The sequence below is a fragment of the Meleagris gallopavo genome, chromosome 4, assembly GCF_000146605.3.
Source record: "Meleagris gallopavo isolate NT-WF06-2002-E0010 breed Aviagen turkey brand Nicholas breeding stock chromosome 4, Turkey_5.1, whole genome shotgun sequence".
NCBI classification, from domain to species: domain Eukaryota; kingdom Metazoa; phylum Chordata; class Aves; order Galliformes; family Phasianidae; genus Meleagris; species Meleagris gallopavo.
The window spans coordinates 44413879-44426309 of record NC_015014.2 but is presented as its reverse complement, the minus strand read 5'-3'; the positions used below and the strand labels follow the sequence as shown (position 1 = coordinate 44426309).

The 12431-nt window shown below is 37.9% G+C and overlaps 1 protein-coding gene across 1 annotated transcript; it reads left to right on the top strand.

Annotated features, from left to right (window-relative positions):
* Positions 1-2612: 2612 nt before the first annotated feature.
* On the top strand, positions 2613-12431 carry VPS37A (VPS37A subunit of ESCRT-I). Its single transcript, XM_031553136.1, has 11 exons — positions 2613-2767; positions 3629-3743; positions 4614-4714; positions 5593-5809; positions 6840-6910; positions 8975-9102; positions 9195-9253; positions 9340-9408; positions 10463-10606; positions 11292-11372; positions 11585-12431. Exons 2-10 carry the CDS (start codon positions 3699-3701, stop codon positions 11370-11372), a joined length of 915 nt encoding a protein of 304 aa, XP_031408996.1. The 5' UTR covers positions 2613-2767; positions 3629-3698; the 3' UTR covers positions 11585-12431.

Genomic DNA, 12431 nt, shown 5'->3' with positions numbered 1-12431 from the left:
CGGCCGGGTCGGGCGCTCCGTCTGGGCCTGGGCGTGACTTCGCGCCCGGAGGGCCCTCCTGCCGACCCCGGGCCGGGATCGGGCCGAGATCGGACCCGTCTGTGTGAAGCCCTGACGGGTCCTGCCGGCCCTCGGCCTGCCCGGGGCGGGAGAACGGAGCGGCTCTGCGGGACGCGGCCGGGAGGCGGGGGGAGCTTCCCGGGAAGGGGTTAGAGGAGCGTGCTTGTTGAAAGCGAAGGGTGAAACATCCGGTGTAAAGGTTCTGTCACTCGAGCAGCAGCAGCACGGCAGCCCTGCTGGCCCTGGGAGCTGTTCTGCTGAGGCACAGCTTTTCTTCGTTGAGAACGGACTGTACGAGAGGCTTGCTTTCCCTGGATGCTCGCTGCAGATGTAGGCAGGGTTTTTTCCTGTGCAACAGCCACAATTTTACAGCAATAGACCTTTCTTCATTCTGAGAAATTTCTGATGGCAGAACTGCTAATCAGTTTCACGCATTCTTGATCTGCTAACTGTGCTCGTCTCCTTTTACAAAGATATCCACACTTCAGAACTCTCCAGTATATTTTCAGTGAGCATGTAAGCGGTCATTGAGCTTCTGAGGAAGCCAGTCCCACTGAAATGGTTTGATAGCAATCTCCAAAAACAATTTGTAAGAAGGAAAGAGAATGTTTTGTGTTGTGTTCTGCTGACACCAAGGGTGAAAGAGCAACTGGTTGTGGTTGCAGACTTACTAGGTGCAGACAGCTCCTACTGTGAGTTAGCACATAGGAAGCACAAGTATGAAAATTTTGCTTATTGCTGTTGTTTGCTTGAACTTGAATGTGTTCAGAGCCAGTTTCACAAATATTTTGGAAAAGTGGCTCACTCCTCTAAGAAGTTTTCTCTTGGGTATGCAGCACCTTACTGAACTAGATGATTTTGTTGGGTCAACCTTACTGAGCACTATATTCCTGCTCTTTTTGTTGTAGTACAGAGAAGTTCACCTAAAGTTACTGTTATTTAAAAAAAAAAAAAAAAAAGTTTTCTTATATTTGCTGTGTTCGCCAAAATTAAGAATGTGTAGTTTTTCCTGTGCACCCATTTCCACTTGGGAAAGAGATGATTCACTTTATTGGTTGAAGAGTTTGCTTGAAGAAGGTTTCAGCTCAATGAGGTAATTCGTTTTTTTTGTTTGTCTCCCACTTCTTCTCTCCTTCCCCAGTTCCTATAGGCTGTGCAAGTGAGGGGAGCACATTTATATACCTGTCTCAAAACAATCTTGTGTCTGGCTCTTAAGGTGCTGACATACCAGTGTCTTAAGGGTAGGAATGTGTGAGAGATTACAGTGAGAATCCTTCAGTTAAGAAAGAAGAATGGTGATTCTTGTGCATGGTGTACCAGAGGAGAACCTTCAACTCTTGTTTGTTTGCAGCTGATGTGTGATGGTTTCCCCAAAAGGCATGAGTTACCACAGAGAGAGAGTGGATACTGAGTTTCTTGGGAGAGGAATGAAGTCAGGCTGGGGAACATGTGATGCGTAGCTGGATTTGTAGTTTATTCTCTTTATTCCTGAAGCTCTGAAAGCCAGAGTTGTGAATTACGTGTGCAAATGATGCTTTGAATAGATAGGAAACATGCCTACCACTGTAATAACATAGATTTGCAGATAATGATGGTTGGGTTTTTTGGGGGGAGGACGGAAGGAAGTAATTGTACAATATCTGGCAGAGAAAGTAGGGGTATTCCTGAAATTGGGTGCAAAGAAGCTTTTAAGGAGCACCTAGCTATCATTATTACCAATCCTAGCTGTGTTCCCTCTGCTTACAGGGAGCTTATGGCAGAGGAGTATATTAGTAACCATTTGAAGGCAGGAAACATATGTGGCAGAGGAACTGGTCTGCTTGAAAGCTTTATTTTGACTGAGGGATTATAAGATGAGGCTGATTTTCTGCCCTTTCTTTAAAGCGAGATCTCAGCCTAGGTATGTTTATGTTGTCAGGTAATTATGCATCCGAGCAAAATCTCCTTCTCCTTTGCATTCTTTGGGATGCCACCTTTTCAAAACACTTTTGCTATGCATAAAATCATAGAGTGCTTTGAATGTTGAAATCACCTTTCTACTAATGTAGCTGATTTTAAAGATTTTTCTCAGAAGGAGCACATTTGAATTCAGTTTCATAAGTTTTTGTGAGAAGATTTTTCACTTGGTTTCAAGGAGTCTGTCTCTTGATTATCTGTGGATGAGGGCCTTCAATTTTTGGCAAGTAGCTTTTCTCCAGGTAAAAGTTCTTGAAAATATCACTGTAAGTGCACAAGACTTGGTGTATGCAGACAGAAATATACCTATTAAATAATTTATTAGTGTATTAAGAAAGTGTTATTTGTGCTTTATACGCTGGTTTGTAGGCAAGGTAGCAATACCTTGTTGTGCATGGGATGTAAAATAAGTTGGGAGTGTTGACAGATCGCCATTGTTCTGCCTGTTTTAGTACTGTTTCTGATAATGCTGAGGTTTGAAGTTTTTTCCTTAGTCTTCATTATTTCATTATAGTATTCTGAAGCATATTGGCTTATTCCAGTGTTTTCAGTTTTATTCTTAAAAAGCTTTCAAACTAAATAGAAAATGTCTGAGGTTTTGCCCGTTTTTAGAGCATAGGTACCAAGGCTGTCATACTGAACATCAATTGGATACTAAAAATTTCTTTTTTGACAGCATTGCAGAAATTCAGAAAGATGTGGAATATCGACTGCCATTCACTGTAAACAACTTGACAATTAATATTAACATGTAAGTAAGGTGGGATATCTCTAAATGCATGTCTTAAAAATTATAATTTTCTCATCAAAAGTTGTAATGGAACATAAGTATGTCTACTTCATAACTAATTGAGGAACTATTGCCCCAATTTGCCTTAGTAGTCTTGGTAATCTGACTGAAACTAGCTCTGTCCACGATGCAGATGCTCAGGTCAAAGCGTAATTATATTTTGCCATGCTCAGTTCCTAGGATATCTGCATAATTTTAGCTGAAGGTGAGCAGTGGAAAACTCTGAGGATTTCTGAGTCTTTGAGTCCCTGACAAGTGAAAACAAATGGTAACTGACTGATCCAATGTTAACTCCTGGTATCAACTTTTACCACAGTGAAGCTTCTGGATCATACTTTGAAAGTGGTTTGTTGTAATATACCCTGTGAATTTGTTTGTGGTGAGGGGGTGCTTCTGCTTTGGTAAATGTTGATAACATTCAATTCTCAAGTTTTTTTAATTACTCAGCCCCACAGTTTTACTGACTTACCTGCAAAGTTATGCTGCATTGCCTTTAGAGTAATGCAATTTGTATGAAAGTATTCTCAACACATGATAGCTTTTTCTTTGTCGGTGGACATAATTGCATCACTGTTCCTACTGTTCTTGTCAGTAAATGCTTTCCTGTTCCATGAAAATGTAGTATTCTAATCTCTGTGAAGTTTCATTACTGACTTCTGATTTTGTAACTGAATAATCTTCTCGTGTACTTCATGGTGAATCTCTGTAACGGTTTTCATAGAAGAGTATGGTTATGTGAATTACCGTGCTTCTTCTTTGCATAAGAAGCCTTCTTGAAGCACACTTTATGGGGTGTAGTAACAATTATTCTTGTATTTACAGCTTGCTTCCACCTCAGTTTCCTCAGGAAAAACCAGTCATCAGTGTTTTCCCACCTGTGAGACATCATCTAATGGACAAGCAGGGAGTATATGTGACTGGTCCATTAATAAACAATGTATGTATAGTTTGTATTTCCACATATATTAATAGCAATTCTAGTACACTGTGGTAGATTATTGACAGTACTTCTGTTGGTTTAGTTTTTTTAAAAAGACTAATGCTGATCCTAATCCTTCTCAAATGTTTTTGGTTTGAAAACAGAGATTCAGTACTGTTCATATGTATATGTATCCTGCTGTTAATTCTCTTCTTACTGCTATTAATGAATTTGAGTATTCCACAGAGTTAAAATTAAGATAGCTTAGAAAGTTCCTGTCTCTTCTCGTTAGTGCTGATAGCATGGTTCATGTTTCTCTATAGTGAATCACAAATTAGTAAGAAAGATGTTTTTAGACTGTTCTGTTACCTACTTTTTTCAACCCTAATCCTCTTAGAAGAATATCAAAGTTTTGCCCTAAAAAGCAGGACTTTCATATGCTGTTCTTTTTTGGTTTTCCTTTTTCCCCCCCACCAACAGCAGTGTTGTTGGGGGAGGGGTCCAGGTTTGTTTGCTTGTTTAGAGTGACATTTCCTGAATGATGCAACTTATTATGCGTTTGATCTCTTATGTAAATCTTGTGGGCTCGTTAATTAAGTTTTCATTGTTCATCAGAAATTTTGTACTTAATTGATTCTCTGTTGACAATGGAGTATGCAAAAAAGTCTTTCGACTTTTAGTTTCTGTTCTGAATGGCTTTGCTATTTAAAACATTTGGAGGTTGTGCATAAACAATTTAGAATAGGCAACACGTTTCTGAAGTGGCTTTCAGAACTGCCATGTGGACATAGTAAATGTTCATATTCATCATATTTTTTAACTGTTAGATATCAGGAATAATTTTTCTTCTGTATCTAGCTTTAGTAATTATTTTTTCTTTAATACTAGTTTACAATGCACTCGGATCTTGGAAAAATTATTCAAAGTTTACTGGATGAGTTTTGGAAAAATCCACCAGTCCTGGCTCCTAGTTCAACATCATTTCCATAGTAAGTGTCTATAAAGATGCTGATATGTAATAGTGTATAACTAAGTTAGTTTAAAAAAGATGAAACCAAATATTAGGACGGCGGGAATATTGTGGTAAATTTACTGGGAGACACATATTTGCTGCATCTACACAAACTGATGTGTATGCTTGATGACATAAAGTATTTTGCGAAGAAATGGTAGACTTGATTGGATTTATATGCTCATGCAACTTTGTGCTTCTCTTTTCTTGAAAATGCACTAATATTTACAATAGATAAAATCTTGAATTTGCTTTACATCATCATCTGAGTGTTGTTTCTTTGTATTTTTCATAATGTTCCAGGCTTGGAAGTTGTTTTCCATTGCGCATGTGTAACTGTACAGTTTTAAATAATATACTAAATATGCAGAGCCTGAGACAGCCTTGTCTGTACAACAGTGCTTTTTATGTCTGACAGTGATATTTGGATTAGATGAAGCTGCAGCTCTGAATTTAAAAGAAATAATGTTATTGGAAAGTAGTTACGAATGTGTTGTCAGAGCTGTTAAATGCTCCATTGTAAACAAGAACTAACGAATGACACATGCATTTCTCAGGATTTTAAGATGTATATAATTTAAATTTATGTTTTAAGAAGTGTTTGAGAAGTTTTGTTAGAATTAAGAGTGTGTGATTTTTTTTTTTTCTGCTCTACAAGTAAATAGCTCAATAAAGTTGTATGTTTGTTGCACAACTATATCCTTTTTATGTTAGAAGTAAATATGAGCAGAAAATGCCAAGTTTATGGTCTTGAAAATTCAATGGTGTGTCTTGTCTGTGATCTAGCAATTATAATATCAGTGATAAGAAAAGTGTTCTAAGTAGCTGGTTGCTGACTGGTTGTGTTGGTTTTAGCCTTTACAGCAAACCAGCTGGAATGCCTCCATATGCTCCTCAGGGGTTTCCATTTCTTCCTCCATACCCGCCTCAAGAAACAAATAGAACACTGGCACCTGTGCCTGCTTCTGAATCAGTTTCTTCAAGCTACACTACAGAAAAGCCTGCTGCTCCCTCTTATGGCTTGATTGCTGATCTGCCACTACCTGTTCCAACATCAGAAATAGTGCTTCAGGTCTGTGTATTGAGATTTACTGCTTAAGCCATCAGACATTGGGTGCAAATCTACTGAAAGGCACACGTGGCATTGAATAAAACTCAAATAATTGTTTTGTTGGTGCTTGGCAAATGAAACTGTAATTCTGGTTGTGATTAAGGTTTGTTAGAAAAAACTTGAAGCCAAACATGTTTTTGAGTTTCAGTGACCTAGAATTATGCTAATATGGTTTTTGAGGTGCACTCTCCCCAGCAGCTGTGACTGTTAATCTAGATACAAAAAATGAGGTGCTTTTCTATACAGGATTTCCTGCCCAAAGGCTGTCTGGTGAGAAAAGTGTGCAGTGTCAAGCCTTCGTGTGTAGAACATGAAGAGTTTCTCATTTTTCTGCTTCAAATAGCATCTCTTTGTGGATCTGAATGTCTGAACTTGCACACTCCTCAAACTCCTGCAATCTGGAGGAATTTTTGTGAGTGCCTTCCAAAAAGGAACTTCATAGCCAAATGTTGTCTTCTACTCATCACGAGAATAAAACTCTATCTTTAGAAGCAAAAGCTTCTCTCATCTTGGAAACCACAGTTCCAGTTTTGTAGAAATTAAAATTTCTACCTCTGAAGACATATTTTTATTTATTTATTTGTTTTTTCCTCCTCTGTAAACTTTTTATGAGGGGTAGGAGGGAAGGACATGCAGGAAATCAGAATGTTAGTTTCTTTTCTCTGTTTTCAGTTCCCCGAGCTATACTCCTCTTGTCTGTTTCCTCAGTCATTTGACTCTTACGAAATTAATGACTTAGCAAAATGCAGTGGTTTTTTTTTCCCTCCAAAATTGACCTTTTTTTGACATGCCACCTCAGACATTCCTTTGTATTTTGTGTGATGATTGAGTTGAGACTTTCTTTGTTTGGAGACAGCATTACAGTTGCTTATTACTTTTCCTATTTTACTTGTTCCTGGTGAACATTCACCTCCATTTTTGGATTAATCAGGTTATCTACCAACAAATCACTCTTCAAAAATCTGCTAATCATTTCTTAACTTCCATTTAGGTCGGCCAGAACGGATTTACATACAAGATGCCTGATGTTCCTGATACCTTTCCAGAACTTTTGGAACTGAGGTAAATAATTTTTCCATAGTCGTTGAAAGGCAATTATGCTGTGTGTGATTTTGGTCATAATTCTGCATATATCACAGAAATGTCTTTGTAGTAATGATAAATAGGACAACAACCAGTTACCAAAATTGTACAGTAAGAAAGTGAGCCAGCCTTGTGTTCAGACGGGCTTCTATTTTAAGGTTTTCTGAACAGGAACAATACTTCAACACCAGAAAAAAGAGCATTTACTTCTGCTTTCCTAACTATCAATATTCTGGTGTCTTCAGGGGTTCACTAGTGACTTAATTGCTGCTAAAACAGTAGGTGGAAATTTCTAGATAGAAAAGGGACAGGGAAATGGACTTGAAACTAGTTCAGAAATGACGTTCTCTTAAGTGATTGGGCTGTAGCAAAAGGTAAACAGTGGACTACTTTGTGAGCAGCTCACTGTATGCAGCAGGGTTAGATTAGGTAAATCCAAGTGGTTAGTTGCCAACTGTCCCAGGGCGAATCACCTCCTTATATAAGTAATTCATGTACTTGTTATGCAAATATTTTCATCAAAATATATTTTATCATGTTTCAAAAATTGTGTCAATTATTCTTCCCAGCAGCTCCCTCAGCTGTAGTGAGACAGTCTTCTGAATCGGTTATCTGGGATTGGATACAATACTAACTAATTACAAATTCTGGAAGTTTTAGGAAGTCAATTTATTCATTTTCTGGCCTTGCTTCTTTATGCTGTCATCATAGGTTATTATCAATGTTATTGTCAGTGTCCTATCAAAAAGGAAAAGGCCTTGGCAATGAAAACTTCTGTTTGTTTGTTAGTTTCCTTGGACAGCTTCTGAAGAGCTTGTGTTAAATTTAGCTAAGTTAGTTATATCTTGTAGCAGCATCCTTAATATGTAACATAAAGTTTATACAGGGTATGAGAGGGTTTAGTTAGGATTTCTCAGCAATATAAATGTATTTAAAAGTCATGAACGGTAATGCAGTTACACCAAGTAGCTTTATTGGGTAGAGGTGGCAAGGCTTTGGTAGATGGGTGCTGCACTGGGGTTCTCTGTGAGAATGGGTCAGGTTCTGCCACTGTGCCAGACAGAGCAGCTATGCTCCTTCAGGACAGCTGAGCTGATCAGCAGAGCTGATGGCAGCTCTTTGAAAACATCTTTAAGAAAAAGCGAAGAGTTGTTAAAGCAATGAAGAGCTGTAAAAGCAGCAAAGAGTGAGGGGTAGGAATAGGTTGGGAAAGTGTGAGTCCTGAGAACAGAAAGGTCAAGAAAAGAAGGAGTGCAGGAAGGACCATGGAGCAAATATTTACCTGCAGAGAACCAAAAAGCAAGTCAAAGCAGTCCATGGAGGACTCTATGCTGGAGCAGGTAGATATGCCCTGAAAGAGACTGCTGCTGCAGAGACCCCACATTAGGAGGCTCTCCTGCCATGAGCTGCAGCCCATGGAGAGGACATACACTGGAGCAGAGGGAAAAGTTGAGGAGGGAGCTGCAGAGCATAGTGTTAAGGTCTGACTACAACCCAAATTTCCCTTGCGGTAGTGGGGGAGGGGGGTGGCGGGGGGAGTTGGGAATAAAAGAGTGGAATTGAGCCTAGGAGCAAGTTTTTATCTTTGTTCTCAGCAACTAACTCAGCTGGCATTAGATTAAAATATTTTTTTCATGTTGAATGTGTTTGGCCTGTGACAGAAATCAGTAGGTAGTCTCCCTGTATCTGTCTCAAGCCATGCACTTTTCCATCTTATTTTTTTCCTACATTCTACTAAGGAACAGAGTGAGGGGCAGTTGGCTGCCAGGTGCCAGTTCAGCCAAGGTCAGTCCACCACAGTAGCATTAAAACTGCTTTGAAGTAAAGCTTAAAATGCATCTTAATGTAGAGGTTTTGAAGCACACTGCTACATAATAGAGCTCGCAATCCAGGAAAAAAGGGTAAAAAGCTGTGGCTGAGAATACTGTATCTGTGAAGTTCCCAGTGAATTCCTCAAACTTTTGTCTTTTGACAGAAATGAAAGACTCTTTGTGTAATGCTTATTTTTAACTTCAGGTATGTTTTCTTTCTGTTTGAATGTAGTATATCAGAGCTGACCAGTATGAATGAGAAGGAGGAGGTGTTACTGGAACAATTTGTGAATCTACCACAACTGAAGCAAATCATTACTGATAGAGATGAGTTAGTGAAAAGCATTGAAGAGCTGGCAAGTAAGATGTCAAAAAAAAAATAATATTTGTAGCTCCATTCTGAGCACCGAATCCTTTAAAATAATAATAATAATAGGAACTTTATTTTACAGAAAAAAATTTGTTGCTGGAGCCCAGTCTAGAGGCAAAAAGACAGACAGTGTTGGATAAAGTAAGTGAATAGTAAAATCTTTTTAAGAAATTAGTTGCGATATTTTGCTTTTTCAGTGGGAAAACATTCTTTCTTCTTTCTTTCAGTATGAGCAACTCACACAGATGAAAGCAGCCTTTGAAAAAAAGATGCAAAGACAGCATGAACTTAGTGAGGTATAATCTCTTTATCTTAAGAATGCTTCACTAAACTTAAGATTTGATTTGTATCTTTATCCAAACAGAATATTCTGATTAGATTCTAATTTTATGTGCAATAACAAGATTCACATTAAAGATGAAATAAAGTAGTATGAAGTTCCAACCAGTTTGAGAGCAAAATAGTGTTAAAATTGCACTGCTGTTTTTTCTTACAGTACTGTAGAAACAAAGTTGGAAGGGCATATGATGAGCCTTTAGAGCTGCTCTTAAGTACTGTGGCATGGAGTTTTAAGAGTAAAATTACTTACAAAGAAGCGTTTAGTTAATTGTGCCCATTTGACATAGCAAACTTGTAAAGCTGTACCTGATTGAAATGATTAAAACAATTGCTGTAGAAACTTAAATTCTGTGCTTCACTGCATATGCTTACTTTGTGCAATGTGTTGCACATGCTGTTGAACTGGCTTCTGGCATTGAATTCCACGCAGTGCTGTTTCTTAGAGATTCATTTGGTCACTTAGACTTTCTTGTAGTAAAACATGTGGCCACAAAGATGATAAAGGACCTGGAGCACCTCTCTTATGAGGACTGAGTGACCTGGGTCTGTTCAGCCTTGAGAAAAGGAGACTGAGAGGGGATCTGATCAATGTCTTTAGGTGTGGGAGGCAAAGGGACAAGACCAGACTCTTTCAGCATTGTGCAGTGATAGGACAAGGAGAAACGGCCACAAATTGAAGCACAGGAAGTTCCACATGAATATGTGTAAGAACTTCTTCATGGTAAGGGTGATGGAGCATTGGAACAGTCTGCCCAGAGAGGTTGTGGAGTCTCCTTCTCTGGAGGTGATGAAGATCCAGCCTGGATGCTTACCTGTGCAACCTGGTCAAGAGAGCCTGTTTTGCATGGGGGTTGGGCTAGATGATAGCTGAGGTCCTTTCTAGCCCCTGCGATTCTGTGATTCTGTATTATTCACGTATCTCATATTTATATAGCCATCTATCTTTTTTTCTTCTTGGAAATGTGGATTTAGATGGGCAGTGCAATATTAATAGAAGTTTTTATTTCTTAGAGTTGCAGTCCAAGTGCTCTGCAAGCCAGACTTAAAGTAGCTGCTCATGAAGCTGAAGAGGAATCTGACACTATTGCAGAAGACTTCTTGGAAGGCAAAACAGAAATAGATGACTTTCTTAGTAGCTTCATGGAAAAGAGAACGGTATATAAAATACAAGTCATTCTAATCTGAGAGATATACAGAATATAGGTAATAAATTAAGACAGATTTTGAGCAGTGTTATAATTCAGAGGGTGCTTTAGCAAGCTCCAAAAAGTTTCATTCTATTTAAAATAGAATCAGCGTTCTGGATGCAATAAATTTAAGGCAGGAATGAAAAGATCTCCTCCACTAGATCTCTGCCTGTGCTCTTGCAGGTATTTTTGTGCCAGTTTTCCGTGTATTGTCTGTAGATATAGGGAACATAGATGTGTAGGCAATTTTATATTTGGGAAATTGATACAGCATGACATTATAATGAATAACATAATGCTGAATTTATTAAAGTTCTTTAATTAAGTCTTTTGATGGCTATCTCCAAATAAGTTGCAGGTTCAAAATCAGTGCTCATATAGTGATGAGTGCAACTTACTGTATAATGCACCTTTTTTTAAAGGTACCTGATAAATGCATTTCATAATAAAGGAAATGTTTTTCATGTATGCGATTGTGGATGGAACAATGTTATCACTATACATAGTTGTTCAGCCTTAAGTTGGGAAGGGAGGTTCACAGGTCTTTCCCTTCTTAAAGAGCCTATAAAGTAGCTAAGTCATTAAAGAGAATCTGCAGTATGTGTTGTGCAAAATTCCTTTCAGAATTGACTCTCCTGTCTCTTGTTTTCCAGCTCTGCCACTGTAGACGAGCCAAAGAAGAAAAACTTCAACAGGCAATAGCAATGCACAGCCAATTTCATGCTCCGCTATAGGTAAACTGCTGTTTTAATATTTGTGATGAACTTTTTATTTAATCTACCACATTGTTACATACAAATTGCTAACTGCAATGGATTTGTTGTAATGCCTAGAGTTTTAATAATGCTTTGCTTGGGAATAAAGTGTGCTGCACCTGTTCACTGAAATTTAAGACACTATTCCTGGAGGAGTTAATATATCTAATTATGGAAATCTGTCTTTACAGGTTTCCTGCAAACTACATCTGCCAACAGAAGAGTGAAAAACCCAGTAAAGCACACTTTTTAATAACTATTATTTGCAAATAGGCATTTCATCTTATGTGGTTGTATTTATAGAAGAGATTGTATACAGAGCTGGGACTGTTTTTGTACAAATTAGAATGTCTCTTTATATTCTCATTGTACTCAAGAATCCTTCTATTGCAAACTTTGCACTAATTTCTTGTATTTATTGTTGATAGTTCTTATTATATTTAAGTTCCTGCTGCTATACCCCATTCTTCAAATATTAAATATCGAAATATGTAATTTTGACTAGCTTTTTACATTTTTATAAAAGCATAATTCATATCTTTTGTATTTTGAAATTTAAATGGATTTGGCTTGATCTGTGGAAGAGTTTGAGATAAATGGTGATAGAGCTTTGGAAACTGAAAAAGTTCGTAATTGGAGATAGTCAGTAAATTCACAAGCTGTTTTTTCTTGAAGCCAAAATGTTTAAGAACAATTTTTGTTACTTTTAAGTAATAACACAAAACTAATTATAGCCTGTACTCTGTTTTGGATAAGCAGATCTGGATTAAGCAAAGGTTGTGTTGGAACAAACTATATTGGAAACAAAATGGAATGAATGATCTCTGTGTAGATTTGATATGTTGCTCCGTAGCACCGATGCACTTGATTTCAGGTGTGGCCTGGTACCTAGCACTGTAATTAAACACAATTTCATCTAACAATTTCATTTTCATGTTTGTTTTTACTTACTGAGAAATGAGTCAGATTACCTTCTAGTTTGTATTTTATGCAATACGACTATGTGTGAAGAACTACAATACAAAATTTAATTCTGAA

What these genes read in the sequence shown, in the direction of transcription:
- VPS37A (XM_031553136.1), top strand. Translation starts at nt 3,699, where the DNA reads ATGGACAAGCAGGGAGTATATGTGACTGGTCCATTAATAAACAAT. An exon ending in CCAGAACTTTTGGAACTGAG is followed by an intron (nt 6,911 to 8,974) that starts GTAAATAATTTT and finishes GTTTGAATGTAG; the next exon opens with TATATCAGAGCTGACCAGTA. An exon ending in GCTTCATGGAAAAGAGAACG is followed by an intron (nt 10,607 to 11,291) that starts GTATATAAAATA and finishes CTTGTTTTCCAG; the next exon opens with CTCTGCCACTGTAGACGAGC.